The sequence below is a fragment of the Protopterus annectens genome, chromosome 14.part0, assembly GCF_019279795.1.
Source record: "Protopterus annectens isolate FY-2018-M chromosome 14.part0, PAN1.0, whole genome shotgun sequence".
Taxonomy (NCBI): Eukaryota; Metazoa; Chordata; order Ceratodontiformes; family Protopteridae; genus Protopterus; species Protopterus annectens.
In genome coordinates, this window is record NC_056748.1 from 1,142,278,613 (window position 1) to 1,142,294,407 (window position 15,795).

At 40.3% G+C, this 15,795-nt stretch overlaps 1 protein-coding gene across 1 annotated transcript in view; it reads left to right on the plus strand.

Moving 5' to 3' along the window:
* CPN1 (carboxypeptidase N subunit 1) overlaps nt 1-15,795 on the plus strand; it is a 549,032-nt gene that overhangs the window by 239,111 nt on the left and 294,126 nt on the right. The window contains exon 3 of the mRNA XM_044056935.1: nt 5,756-5,911. Coding sequence (XP_043912870.1) covers nt 5,756-5,911 — 156 coding nt within the window. The remainder of the gene's footprint in view (nt 1-5,755; nt 5,912-15,795) is intronic.

The window sequence follows — 15,795 nt, forward strand, 5'->3', positions numbered from 1 at the left end:
GTATGTTTGGCTTTGTGTGTTTGTGTGTATATGCACATGTCTAAATGTATGTGTAGCTTTGTGTGTTTGTGTCTGTATACACATGTGTAAATGTATGTGTGGCTTTGTGTGGTTGTGTGTAGATACATATGTGTAAATGTATGTGTGGCTTTGTGTGTTTGTGTGTATACACACTTGTATGTGTGGCTTTGTGTGTTTGTGTGTATATACACATGTGTAAATGTCTGTGTGTGTAAATGTATGTGTGGCTTTGTGTGTTTGTGTGTATATACATTTGTGTAAATGTTTTGTGGCCTTGTGTGTTTGTGTGTATATACACATGTGTAAATGTATGTTTGGCTTTGTGTGTTTGTATGTATATGTACATGTCTAAATGTATGTGTAGCTTTGTGTCTATATACACATGTACATGTATGTGTGGCTTTGTGTGTTTGTGTATAGATACACATGTGTAAATGTATGTGTAGCTTTGTGTGTTTGTGTGTACACACATGTGTAAATGTATGTGTGGCTTTGTGTGTTTGTGTGTATATACACATGTGTAAATGTATGTGTGGCTTTGTGTGCTTGTGTGTATATGCACCTGTCTAAATGTATGTGTGGCTTTGTGTGATTGTGTCTATATATACACATGTGTAAATGTATGTATGGCTTTGTGTGTTTGTGTGTATATACACATGTGTAAATGTCTGTGTGTGTAAATGTATGTGTGGCTTTGTGTGTTTGTGTGTGTATATACACACGTGTAAATATTTTGTGGCCTTGTGTGTTTGTGTGTATATATGCATGGGTAAATGTATGTGTGGCTTTGTGTGTTTGTGTGTATATACACATGTGTAAATGTATGTATGGCTTTGCGTGTTTGTGTGTATATGCACATGTCTAAATGTATGTGTGGCTTTGTGTGTTTGTGTCTATATACACATGTGTAAATGTATGTGTGGCTTTGTGTGTTTGTGTGTATATACACATGTGTAAATGTATGTGTGGCTTTCTGTGTTTTTGTGTATATATACACATGTGTAAATGTATGTGTGGCTTTGTGTATTTGTGTGTAGATACACATGTCTAAAATATGTGTGGCTTTGTGTGTTTGTGTGTATACACACGTGTAAATGTATGTGTGGCTTTGTGTGTTTGTGTGTATATACACGTGTGTAAATGTCTGTGTGTGTAAATGTGTGGTTTTGTGTATTTGTGTGTGTATATACACGTGTAAATGTTTTGTGGCCTTGTGTGTTTGTGTGTATATACACATGTGTAAATGTATGTGTGGCTTTGTGTGTTTGTGTGTATATACACATGTGTAAATGTATAGGTTCATAGGTTCATAGGTTCATACTAGGCTATCTGCCCAAGGGCATTTATAAGCCTAGCCCATAGTTATGTGGCTTTCGCGACCCCTTTAGTTTGAATAAAAACTATGCCTATCATTTTTCTGTGCCTCTGTCAAGCAGTGACACTGAAGTAATCCCTGGGGTATATCTGCGATCTCCCATCCATTGGTCAAGATTCCTCTTGAACAAGGCCAGCGAGGTGCTCTGCCTCACATGTACCGGGATTTTGTTCCACAGCATAGGGAGTCTCTGGGTGATGAATCTGTCCCTCCAGCACGTTCTATTTATAACCGTGTCAAGGTTTAAGTCTCCCGCCCTTGTGGTTCTGAGGGATCTAGATTTTTGAGGTGAAGCATATTCATCAAATCTGGGTTTGACATGGCCTTATATGTCAGGCACAGGTCACCTCTGAGCAAGCGGTATGAGACTGAATAAAGCTGGAGTTCTTTCAGTCGGGCAGCATAAGACATATTTTGAGACCCTTTATCCTTTTGGTGAGGAACTTTTGGGGCCTTTCAAGCTGCATCAGGTGTCTGGTCAGATACATTCCGAACGGGCCATTGTACTCAATCATAGGTCTAATGAGTGATGAGTACAGGGGACGATGACCTCCCTTGATCTAGATGTGAATCCCTTCATGATCAGGTGGGCGATATAGAAGGTTTTCCTAACTACTTTAGCAACATGAGTGTCAAACGAAAGACTACTGTCAACTTGGGTCCCCAGATCCCTGATGACTTTTTCTGTGCTCACTGGATTGTCACCTATATGGTAGCTAGGGGTAACCTTGTTTTTCCCGAAGGGTATGACTATGCATTTTTTGGCGTTTAACTTCAGGCCATGGCTCTGGCACCAGTTATCCGTTTCTGTGAGGCCCTTCTGGAGGATATCTGTGTCAGATGTGTTTTCGACTATGGCGCCCAGTTTGCAGTCATCTGCAAACTTTGTCAGCCATAACCCTCCTGTGTTTGCTTGTACTTCAGAAAAGTAGATGCCGAACAAGAGTGGACCCAGGACTGAGCCCTGTGGGACACCACTTGTGACAGGCTTTGAGTCTGACATGGCTCCAGCAACTCTGACCCTGTGGGTTCTGTCGCTTAGCCAGTTTGCAACCCATCTTGTGATGTATGGGTTTACATTCAAGCTGATGAGTTTTTCGATGATACCTGAGTGGGGTATTGTGTGAAGGCCTTTGCCAGGTCGAGGTAGGCTGTATGGACTGCCTTTCCCTCATCAATGGCCTTGGTGACTGTCTCGAAAAAGTCAACCAAGTTTAAGAGGCAGGATCTGCCTTTGACAAAGCCAAACTGGGTTGGATCCAAAGTCTGCAAGTTCCCTATGTCTTTATTTATGAGTTCCATTATGATCCTCTCCATGGCTTTGCAGATAAGGCTCGTCAAGCTAATGGGCGGTAATTTCCAGGGTCTGTGGAGGCACCGCCCTTATGAAGTGGGACCACAGTCGCCGTCGCCACTCCTTGGGTGCGTATCCTGAGGTGAGGCTAAGATTAAACAGCTGTCCTAACTGTGGGTTTAATTCCTCGTTGAGTTCATGAAGCACACAGCCGGGGACACCATCCGGTCCCATGGATGCTGTGTTTTTTGCCTTAGTGAGGGCAGTCCTCACCTGGGCGTTGGAGATGTCTGGGGGGCTTCAATCCTCTGGAATAGATATCTCTCCTTTGGGGAGGGGAGAAGTTTGCACTGAACCTGTCAGCCAGTATGTTAGCAATGTGTGTAGGTTCAGTAATTTTCACATCATTTTGAACTAATTCTGAGCATATCTGGGAGTTTCCTCCTAGGTTTCTAACATAGCTAAAGAAGGCCTTATGATTGTCTTTAGAGTCCTTGGCGATTTTTCTCTCAAAATTTGCCTTGGATGATTTTATGAGAGCTCTTAGTTTTTACTTATAATGATCAAAGGTGTCTTACCTTTCAAGGATTTTGCTCTATCTTGTAGTAGCTTCCTCCTTTTGTTGTAGAGCTTGTTTATGGCTGGGGTCCACCAGACTGGACGCTTGCCTTTGGTACAGAGAGTCTTAGTTTTGTTTGGGATTGCCTGATCCATGCAGTCCTGTAGGTGCTGGTAGAAGGCATTTGTAAGTGATTCAGCGGTTTGAGTAATGTTTACCACTGGCTCAGGGGCCTTAAAGGAGACCACACTAGTTTTTAGAAGTGTGAAATCGGCTTTTGAGAAGTTTTTCACTGTGGTCTTTTTGTTTCAGGTGGGGCGGGATGAGGACCTCCAGCGAGATTAGTTTATGATCTGATCTCACCAGTGAGGGGTATACTTCGGTGTTGAACATTTTGATCCCATGTTCGTGATGATGAGATCAAGTATGTTTTCACCTCTTGTGGGGATGGTGACTAGTTGTTCCATGGCATTTGAGTTTATGAACTCCAGGAATCTTTGGGTTAGAGTGTTCGGGCTTGAGTAGTGTTCCCAGTCTATATTAGGGTAGTTGAAGTCACCTAGTATGATGGTGTTTGGAGATACATTTATCCCTCCAATGTTTTCAGGAAGGCCATGTGAGGTTCCTGAGTTTGAGAGGGTGGCCTGTAACATGCTACAAATTGCAGAGCAGTCTTGCCTATGGTTAATTGCACCTGGATGGTCTCAGATGCATCGTGCGTTGCCACCAACCTTGAGGTGTGGGTGTCCTTTATGAATATGGACACCCCCCCTCCTTTCTTGGTGTTGTCCGGATTTTGGGGCCGGAACGTATGATATGAGGTGAAACCTGTTAGTGCTGGGGTGCTCTCAGGAGCCTTGAACCAGGTTTCTGTCACAGCACAGACATCGATGTTCTCCATATTGAGATGTATGTGTGGCTTTGTGTGTTTTTGTGTATATACACGTGTAAATGTATGTGTGGCTTTGTGTGTTTGTGTGTAGATACACGTGTAAATGTATGTGTGATGTGTATTTGTGTGTATATACATGTCTAAATTATGTGTGGCTTTGTATGTTTGTGTGTATATACACATGTGTAAATGTATGTGTGGCTTTGTGTGTTTGTGTGTATATACACGTCTAAATGTATGTGTGGCTTTGTGTGTTTGTGTGTATATACACGTGTAAATGTATGTGTGTGGCTTTGTGTGTTTGTGTGTATATACACATGTAAATGTCTGTGTGTGGCTTTGTGTGTTTTTGTGTATATATGCGTGTAAATGTATGTGTGGCCTTTTAACATTTTCGGCTGGATATTCTCATTTTTTTCCCAATTACTATGAGTATGTTATAGTAAATCATCTCTGGTGATTTTAGTATTCCACTTTTTTTTTGTGTATGTGTGTGTGTGCTCTTTGCTTCTGTTTCTGAGATTATTGTACTGCCTCTGTCTGATGTGAACTCATTCCTGTACTGGGTTTCTCCAGGAAAGAGGCAAGTGCTGATTGGAGGTGCCTTCATCCTAACCTTTCCTGGGTAGCTAATTTAGGCACCAGCATCATTATGGAGTGTCCTCTATACAAGCATGATTGCACTCCCATGCTAAAGGGCTACCATCAGTGACAGTATTGCCAGTCTCATGTCCCTGGTCCTGGCCATTTTGGTGCTGGAAAAGCCCTTGCTCTTGTGATTCTGACAGGATGACTAAAGGCCACATCTTTTCCTCCCTTTCCCTCCCAGTGTGGGTGAGACAGTGACAGATGTTCCCTTCCATCATCTCCTGCTTTGATCTTCAAGTGCCAAAGCAACTATTCATACTCGGGTCATACTATTCGCAGTCTATGCCACAGAGCCCGTCCCTTTATTTAAGTTTAATTTATACTGGTTACATTATATCATAGCTTTAAACTTGAGAAGCCATTTCTTCAAGCGAAACATAACTGCTAAAATCAGACAAATTTCACAGCACAAAAAACTGACTTTTTTGTGCAGGAACCAAATACTTGCCTTAACTCTAACGTTGAGCTCCAAGGTGACTCTAATAAGAAGCAGGTCAAGTTGGAGGTGGCTATAATAGGAATCCCACATGGAAGGATCTGATGTTTGCTTCGTACACAGAACTCTCATTTTAGACAAATGTCCTTTTGTGATCTTCCTGTCAAAACTTTGCAGATTTGAGACTGAATATTCCCTTTTTTGGAGAGACCCTTGTAGTTATATGTGAAATATTACAATTTCATCATATTATGAATGTTTTAGCACAACTTTGAAGCAATAACTGGGCCTAATTTAGAGCAATCACAATTCAGACTTGGAGAGATCTCAAGACAGCATGTCTACACTTTGTTAGATGTAAAACCATGTTTTCTGCCGCTGTTAATTTCATAACTAATGTTACAGAACAGTAGGTATAGTAACATATGGCATTTGTAAAGAAATAAATGAATTTATCTGTTCACAAGATGAATCAATTAACCTCTGTTGGTACTGACTTTCTAATCATTATTGTATTATGATATTTCTAGGGCCCAGATGCTAACGGTTACCTGACTGGGAGAAACAACGTCCATTATATTGACCTGAATAGGAACTTTCCAGATCTTAACTCTGTGCTGTACTACAATGAAAAAAATGGAGGACCCAACCATCACATCCAGCTGCCAGACAACTGGGAGAAAACGGTATGTTATCAGTGCTTTGCCGCACATTGTCATGTGGTATGGTTATGGTACAGCTGATGTGTCACTCACATCAGTTCTGCTAGTATGTGGTCATCTTTACATATCTAATTGTCAATAAATACACAACAGATGTCTGTTTTTTCACTTCCATCATCCAAAAGATTAATTTTTATGTTTAGAACAAAGAATTAGGCCTAGTACACATCACGGTATGAGTCAGTGAGTTAACCATAATCATATTTTTTCTTTTTATATTCTAAGCTGCTTTTTTCAGCACCCCTCTCTACCTACCACTAATTTACTACTCCTTTAATCACTTTACACCGATCTCAAGTCCTTTAATCACTTTACACTGATCTCAAGTCCTTTAATCGCTTTACACTGATCTCAAGTCCTTTAATTCCTTTACATCGATCTCAAGTCCTTTAATCGCTTTACACCGATCTCAAGTCCTTTAATCGCTTTACACCGATCTCAAGTCCTTTAATCTCTTTAAACCAATCTCAAGTCCTTTAATCGCTTTACACCGATCTCACATCTTTTATATGCACCTTCTTTCCCTCCTTATCACTGTTTTAAGTATATGTGCCACTAACATATCATCTAGTTTTTCTTGATTTCTATACAATATATCTTTTTAATAATATTTTTGTCCTGTACTATTACATTTTGCCTAAAAATCTACCATTTCCCTATGATGGTACAATCTACTTTTATTTGTCAGTTTGCTAATTAGGAATGTTTTATCCTACTCAGAATATTATTACTCTATATTGTATGTTTTGTTAGACATGTCTTTATTTTGTCAGTTAATTGTTTAGCTTACTTACTACCTGTATTTCTTGTATTATCCTGTAATGTGTTTTGTTGTATTGCATGAATTTGCATGTAATATATTTTGTAAAGGAACTTTTCTGCCCTGGCCTCCACTGAAAATGGGCCTCTGGCCCAGTGAGACATCCGTGGTTAACAAATGGAAAATAAAAATAAATGTCCCCTAACTCTGTTCTTGTGAATATGTGCCTTGTATTCACAGCATTTAAGCAACAAGTAGAACTGAGGGTGTGTTCATGTCCATTTAATCACAACTTGAAGGCATAATGTGGCTGCAGCCAAAACTTAATACAGTAATGCTTCAGTGTGTTAAACAGACACCATCATTTCTTGGCATTCTTGGCATGCATCTGCATTATATTTCGGTGTTATTTGTAAGGATGCATTAGAGAAATCCCTGTGAACAGTTTTCCTTCTTCTACAATTTAAAGTCAATGAGGTAGCACATGGTTAACTTCAATATCCTGAGATGAGCTGTCCAGTCATTATCTTCTCATAGAAAAATAGTGCTGGATGTGATTTCTAATCATCACTAGTGATTTTGTTTCTCAATACATTTCTCTTTACACTGCAATTGTTCAGTGGCGTATTGGCATATATAAGTAAGGGGTTTTGGTGGACAGCCTCCCACATGGGTGCAGAGGATCTTGCTTGTAGATCAGTGTGTATATTGAAGCTAGTCAGCCACTGTAGCTAGATAGCACTGAGCATGTGCAAGATCAATACAATTTTGTATAGTCAGTCAGTGTGAGTGTAAACTTGAACTAAGAAGCACATGTGAGTGTTAGAAGTAAAAAGTCAGTCAGTAAACATATGAAGTAAGAAGTACATATACAAGTTACAGCTCCTGATGTGTGTATGTATAATAAATTACTTGAATGCATACCCAGCCTCAGTGTCTCATTTGAATACACAAGACATGTGACATAATGTCAGAATGGGATCCAAAGCTGAAGCAGCTCCCAAACCATGAGGCACGCAGTCAGAAGTGGAGCAATATCCAGGACTGAACTCGCAAACAGGTCAGTGATTGTATTCAAAGTTACTTAAATTCATTTCAAATTACTTTCAGTTGCCAAACATACAGCACAGCATTCAAAGTGTTCAAAATAATTTCCTAGATTTTCAAAATGTCCGAGATAGAGGTATAATATTTAAAGTGTTTGAAATAATCTCCAAAGTGTTCTGAATATTCCAAAAGCTTAAAATGTCCAAATTTTGTCACAATGCATGTCTTTTTTGCAGTAACTAAGATTTTTTTCAAAGTGTCCAGAATGTTCAAGGTATTTGCAGTGTTAAAATAAAGCATTTTCAGAAAGATTGTTGTGCACTTGAGCAATATTACAAGTACCAGGTCTATACTTAAGTTTAAAAGCAATTCTTTGTTATGGCAGAGGGGTTTCACAGACCTGAACCACTGGAGTTTAATAATAATATTGCAGAGAATTGGCGAGTATTTGAGCAAGAAGATGATCTTTTCATACAGTCTGCATTTTCTGATAAAGATGCATGCACAAGAGCATTTATACTTCTCAATTTAGCGGTCTCAGAGGACATTGAGCAAGAATGTTCATTTATGCATGCTCCTGCTGTGTATGCAGGGGAGGGGGACAACCAATATTGTGACACAGGCTGAAATGCGAGAAGACCCTGAGTGCTTAAAATGTAGATTTAGAGAAATGTACAACCCTCAAATTAATATTACAATGGAAAGGCAGACATTTTACACAAGAAATCAAAATACTGGTGAAACTCTTGCAGCATATATTACTGACTTAAGAAATAAAGCAAAAACATGTAGATCTGATGAACTACGAGATGAGTTGATAAAAGACCGTCTTGTATGTGGTATTAATAATGATGCAATGAGAAAGATTTTAATTTGAGATAGTGAATTAACATTAAGCAAAGCCATAGAATTTTGCCAAATACATGAAATTACAGAAAAGCATAGAAATATGGTTAAGAATGAGAAAAGTGTGTTAGCATCTGCTAGTGCAAATGTTGATAGTGTACTGCAGCAGAAAGTTAAGATGTAACTGAAATATATACCGAGAGGTACTGCCACACCCAACTTCTTTGTTAACTGTTGCAGTTGTGGAGGCAGCCATGAACCAAAGCAGGAAAAGTGTTCAGCTTTTGGTCACCAATTTCACAAATGTAAAAAGTGTAAACATTTCAAAAGGCTTTGAAAGTCTAAAGTGTTGCAAATTTATGTTAAAAGAGCGTATCAAAAGAAGCAAGTAGATCAGATAAAGATTGTAGCAAACTCTAAGGGCTATGAGCAAACTTTCTATGTTGATGATGTATCTGTGATCGATGAAACAGTTAATACAGTAGGCTATCAGTTGTCAGCAAAGAGTGAAATATTTTGTATTGTACAAATTAATAGGAAACCTGTAGAGGTTAAAGTAGACACTAGATCTAAGTGCAATGTTATATTAGCACAAATGTTTGCTAAAGTAAAAGCTGGTGAGAAATTTGATTCAGCAAAATGTGCAAAACGAGTTGCTTATGGTGGTGAAGAGATTCAAACTGATGGAGCAGTAGTTCTTTCATGCCATTCTCAAACGAGTTGCTTATGGTGGTGAAGAGATTCAAACTGATGGCGCAGTAGTTCTTTCATGCCATTCTCCTGGAAAAATCAATGACTTGCAGTGTTACATAGGCAAAAGACACTTGCAGTCAGTGTTAGGCCTCATCAACAGTCTGAGAATGGAACTGATTTCATTTAATAAAGAGGTTCACCATATAAGTATGAATAACAACGATAGTTTTACACAGAGTATTTTTAGTGAATATGCTGATATTTTCAATGATAAGCTTGGCAAACTTCCACTCACATATTCCATGAAGTTAAACCATAAAGTAAGTCCAGTTGTCAGAACAGCATGGAAGATTCCAATAAAGTAAGTAAAAGCAGAACTAGACAAAATGGTGAATTTAGGTGTCCTTACTCCAATAGAAAAAAACGACTAAATGAGTATCCTCCATGGTCGTAGCTCACAAGAAAAGCTCAGATGATATTAAAATATGCATTGATCCAAGAAACTTAAACAAACCACTTAAGTGTTATCACTCAGTGTATATAGTAGAAGATGTAGCTGCTCTCATGCCAAATTCCAATTGGTATTAACCAATTACCTCTCACTTCCTCATTAACTTACCCATCCTATCCCCTGCTACCTTCATCTACCACATTTTTCTCTCTAACTACTCCACCCTTTTACTATCTCATTAATTTACATATCCTATTCACCTGTTTTCCCTTTAACAACTCTACCCTTTAACCTTGCTCTTACCTCTGTCTCATATCTCTGAGCATCTATCTCCTATTCCTCACAGACATGCCTACTATACACAGGCCTGCCTTCAATAATGGCCTTCTCTTTCTCACTATTATTACCCCCTATTTTTATCACATTACCTTACTTGCTGTGAGCATTATAGCCTCTCTAATTTTCAGCTCCCCTTAAAACACACAGTTTTAATCTCTCCTCTAGCCATACAAACCCACGTGAACATAACATCCACACCATCCTACCTCCTTCCTAAATTCCACAGATTAACCCATATTATTTATACACACACACTAAAAAACAAATTCCTCTCCTTTATAAAGTCTTGAAACACCTTCATAGCCCTTTACAGCTCATATTACTGCATGGAGATATACATCCTAACCCAGGCCCAGATAATACAATGTCAGATCCTCATTCTGGCCATCCCATTACTTCTCGCATCCCCAATATCTCTGACAATTCTCTCCTCATAGGCCACCTCAATATTCGTAGCCTAAATAATAAAATAACCTAACTTCATGCCCTTCTACACGTACATTCCTTTGACATCCTATGTCTTACAGAAACATGGCCAAACCAGTTACTAAAGATAATGATATAATCCCACCAGGTTATAACATCCTGAGATCAGATTGCCTAAATAAAAAGGGGGGTGGTGTAGCAATATTATATAAATCTCATTTACAGGTTACACCACTAAATACCCAACCTCCCTCACCCAATAGCATTGAAATCCTAATCTCTAAACTACAGAAAAATGCTAATAAATCATTATATATAATCTGCTCCTATATCCCTCCAGGCAACAACATTAACACTCTTGAAACTGTCCTTAATTGGCTCTCCACAATCTTTCCACAAGAAACCATACTCCTTGGTGACTTTAACATTAATTGGAACTGTTGTAACTCTTCCCAGCCTAACACTCATATAAACCTTTATGGCTTCAATCAAACCATTACCTCCCTACCAGAACCCATAAACCTAGCAACAAGCAAACCACCTTAGACTGGATTCTAGTTAACAGTAATCCCCTTTCCTATAAATCAGGTATACTTCCTGATGATTTTAGTGACCATTTTCTTATCTTCATTACCAGACAAAAACCCCTCATACCTAACCACACAATCTATAGAACTATCCGTAACAAAAAAACACCTAAACCAAGTTAGCTTTCAAGCCGAACTTAAAGCTTGCAATTGGTCACCCCTTAAATACCTACCACTTGACAAAGCAGTCTCTTACTTTAATAATACATTTCTACAAATCCTAGAACAACATGCCCCCTCTCATACAGTCAGAACTAAGAGCAAACCTGCACCTTGGCTCACTAAGGAGAAAAGACAAAAAAATCCTTCAAAGAAATCGAATTTGATCTAAATGGAGAAATACTAAAAACCCAAGTGATCATGAAATCTTTAGACAGTTAAGAAATGCTACAAAAAAATCAATAGTCCAAGATAAAAAGAACCACTACCATAAGCTCTAACACACCCGACATAAAAACCCTCAAAAATTTTGGTCAGGTATAAATAGCCTACTCCACCCAGGCCAGTCCAAAATTCCAACCCCAGCTAATTTGACTCAAGATTCTCCCTGCCAAATTACCAACTCCTTTAATAAATTTTTGTGGACTCAGTCCAATCATTAGCATGTACCTTATCACCAGCCAGCATCTCCAACACACTCTCACAAACCATTTTACCTCCTCCCCTCCAATTACAGCCTGTTCCAACCTCTCTCATCCATACCCAGCTTCAAAAACTAAAACCATGTACCCCCTCAGCTGACCTCCTTCCAGCTGAATTTCTGCAAATGGCAGCTGGAGTACTTGCTTACCTTATCTCTATCTTAATTAATAGGACCATCACAGAATGCACTATACCAACTCTTTGGAAGGTCTCATACATTATACCTCTACATAAGGGAGGAAGCTCAACTGAACTCTCTAATTTCCGTCCCATAGCTCTACTTTCTCCTTTAGCTAAAATCATGGAGAGATGCATTCACCGGCAACTTCTCGATCATCTCCTCCAAAATAATTTTTTAGCCAACTACCAGTATGGTTTTAGGCCTTTTCATAGTACTACTACTACTGCACTATTATCATTTTCTGACTCAATTAATAAAAATAGAAACAACAACTTACTCACCTCTGCCCTCTTTCTAGACCTCTCCAAAGCCTTTGACATGGTGAATCATCACTTAATGATAGATATACTTACTTCACTTTCAGTTGACACTCAGGCAGTCAAATGGTTTGAATCCTATCTTAGAAACCGACAACAGGCAGTCCTACTGGACAACAGCCTATCCACTCTACTCCCTATCTCGCAGGGAGTCCCACAAGGCTCTATCCTGGGGCCCCACCTCTTTTCTATTTTTATCAATGACCTGAAAACATCCCTACCTCAAACCACCTGTATTCAATATGCCAACGACTCAACCCTAATCTGCGCAGCAACGTCTTCTGCTGAACTTTTAATACCCAAAAAGTATTTACCTTAGTTGAAAACTGGTTCTCTAAATGCTGTCTCCTCCTTAACCCAAAAAAAAAAAACAAACTTCTACTGTTTACCCCTATCCAGAAGTCTCCCTCTATTGATTTCACAATTACATCTAATAATGGCACTATAACTGTACCAGACTCAACTACTAAACTCTTAGCCGTAACAATTGACCATAACCTCAACTTTGACTCACACATAAACTCATCAAATCAGTGAATAGAAAACTGGGATTCCTCTATAGGCTAAAATCATTCCTAACACCTATAGCCATGACTACTATTGCCCAAACTCACCTAATTTCCACGCTTCTCTATGCCTCCCCAATTTTTATAAATCTATCTAAAAATAATCAAAATAAGCTGGCCACATCTTACAATAACATTGCCAGATTTGCCACTGGGTCCTCATTCCGTACTCACCATTTTCAAAATCTACGTAAACTAGGATGGTTGGAACTGCAAAACCAGCTTCTTTTTCAACAACTAACAATCACCCGCAAAATCTTGCATTATAGGTTCATAGGTTCATACTAGGCTATCTGCCCTAGGGCATTTATAAGCCTAGCCAGAATGTGTTTGGCTTTCGCCACCCATTTTAAATTTATTTTGCTATGCCCTTTTTCGAGGTTAGTATACTGTGCCTCTGTCTAACAGTGACACAGAAGTGATACCCGGGGTAAATCTACGATCTCCCATCCACTCATCAAGATTCCTCTTGAAGAGAGTCAATGAGGGACTCTGCCTAACCTGGACTGGGATTTTATTCCGGAGTGAAGGGAGCCTCTGGGTTATGAATCTGTCCCTCCAGCATGTCCTATTTATTTCAGTGCTGAGGTTCAAGTCTCTCGAGCGCGTAGCTCGATGGGATTTGGATTTTCTGAGGTGCAGCATGTCCATTAATTCCCAGTTGGACATGTCTTTATACATCAGGCACAGATCGCCTCTGAACAGGCGGTATGCCACTGAGTAGAGCTGGAGTTTCTTTAACCGGGCAGCATATGGCATCTGTTTGAGCCCTTTGATCCTCTTGGTGAGGTACTTTTGGGGTCTTTCCAGTTGCTGCAGGTGTCTGGTAAGGTACATCCCAAAAGGGACATTGTACTCAATTATGGGCCTGATGAGGGATGAGTAAAGAGGCACAATGACGTCCCCTGATCTAGATGTGAATCCCTTCATGATTAGGTGGGCTATATAAAATGTTTTTCTAACCACTTTGGCCACGTGGTTGTCAAATGAGAGATTGCTATCAACTTGGGTCCCAGGTCCATAATTACTTCTTCTGTACTTAATGGATTACCACCTATGTGGTAATTTGTGGGCACTTTATTTTTGCCAAAGGGGATGACTATACACTTTTTGGCATTTAGCTTGAGGCCATGGCTCTGGCACCAGTTGTCTGTTTCTATGAGGCCCTTTTGGAGGATGCTTGTGTCGGCTGGAGAGTCGATTATGGCGCCCAGTTTGCAGTCATCTGCGAACTTGGTCAGCCACAGTCCTTCCATGTTGGCCTGTACCTCCGAGAAATATATACCGAACAAGAGAGGTCCCAGGACTGAGCCTTGTGGGACACCACTTGTAACTGGTTTGGAGTCTGACATGGCTCCAGCAATTCTAACCATGTGGGTTCTGTCCTTGAGCCAATTTGCAATCCATCTAGTGACATAGGGGTTTATATTTAAGCTGGTGAGCTTATTTATAATGCCCGAGTGGGGTATTGTATCGAAGGCTTTTGCGAGGTCCAGGTAGGCTGTGTGGACCACCTTCCCCTCGTCAATGGCCTTGGTGACTGTTTCAAAGAAATCAACCAGGTTTAAGAGGAAGGATCTGCCCTTAACAAAGCCGAACTGGGTAGGATCCAGTGTCTGTAGGTCCCCAATATCTTTATTTATGAGGTCCATGATGATCCTTTCCATAGCTTTGCAGACCAAGCTAGTCAGGCTTATGGGGTGATAGTTTCCAGGATCCGTTGAGGCACCACCTTTATGGAGAGGGACCACTGTTGCTGTACGCCACTCTTTGGGCACATATCCTGTAGTAAGGCTGAGATTGAACAGTAGTTTTATGTTTGGGTTTAGCTCTTCTTGGAGTTCATGTAAGACGCAGCCCGGGACACCGTCTGGTCCCATTGATGCTGTGTTTTTTGCTTTGGAGAGGACGGCTCTTACCTGAGGACCTGAGATGACAGGTGGGCCGCAGTCTGCTGGTATAGATATTTGCCTTTTGGTTGGGAGGGGGAGAAGTTTGCGCTGAACCTGTCAGCTAGGATGTTGGCAATGTCTGTGGGTTCAGTGTATTTTTGTCATTTTGGACTAATTCTGAGCATATCTGGGAATTACCACCCAGGTTCCTAACATAACTAAAGAAAGCCTTGTGATTATCCTTAGTGTCCTGTGCAATTTTTCTCTCGGCTGGCCTTAGACAATTTTATGTGTGCCCGTAGTTTTTGCTAATACTGATCAGTGATGCCTTCCCTTTTTGGGATTTTGCTCTATCATTTAGTAGCTTCCTCCTTCTATTGTATAGTTTGTTTATGGCTGGGGTCCACCAGACAGGACGTCTGCCTTTGGAGGATTGGGTCTTGGTTTTATTTGGGATCGCATGATCCATGCATTCCTGAAGGTGTTCATAGAATGCGTTTATAAAGGATTCTGCGGTCTGGGCCGTATTTTCCACAGGCCCGGGGGCTTTGAAGGATTCTACCTCAGCTTTGAGGAGTGTGAAATTGGCTTTAGAGAAGTTTTTCACTGTGGTTTTCTGGGCAGGGGGTGGGATCGGGATGTGAATATCCAGTGAGATTAGTTTATGGTCTGATCTTTCCAGTGAGGGATACACTTCTGGTCTGGAGCATAGAGTCCCCATGTTGGTGATGATCAGGTCCAGTATGTTTTCCCCTCTTGTGGGAGTGGTAACAAGTTGTTCCATAGCATTTGAGTTTATAAATTCTAGGAACTTTTGGGCTAGGGTGTTGGAGCTAGAGTAATGCTCCCAGTCTGTGTTTGGGTAGTTGAAGTCGCCCAATATAATGGTGTTTGGAGAGACCTTCATATTTTCCAGTGTTCTCAGGAAGGCCGAGTGGGGTTCCTGGGTTTGGAAGGGTGGTCTGTAGCAGGCTATAAACTGTAAGGCAGTTTTACCCACTGTTAGTTGCACATGGATAGTCTCTCATGCTTCGTGCTTTGCCACCAACCTGGAGGTGTGGGTATCTTTGATGAATATCGATACTCCCCCTCCTTTTGTGG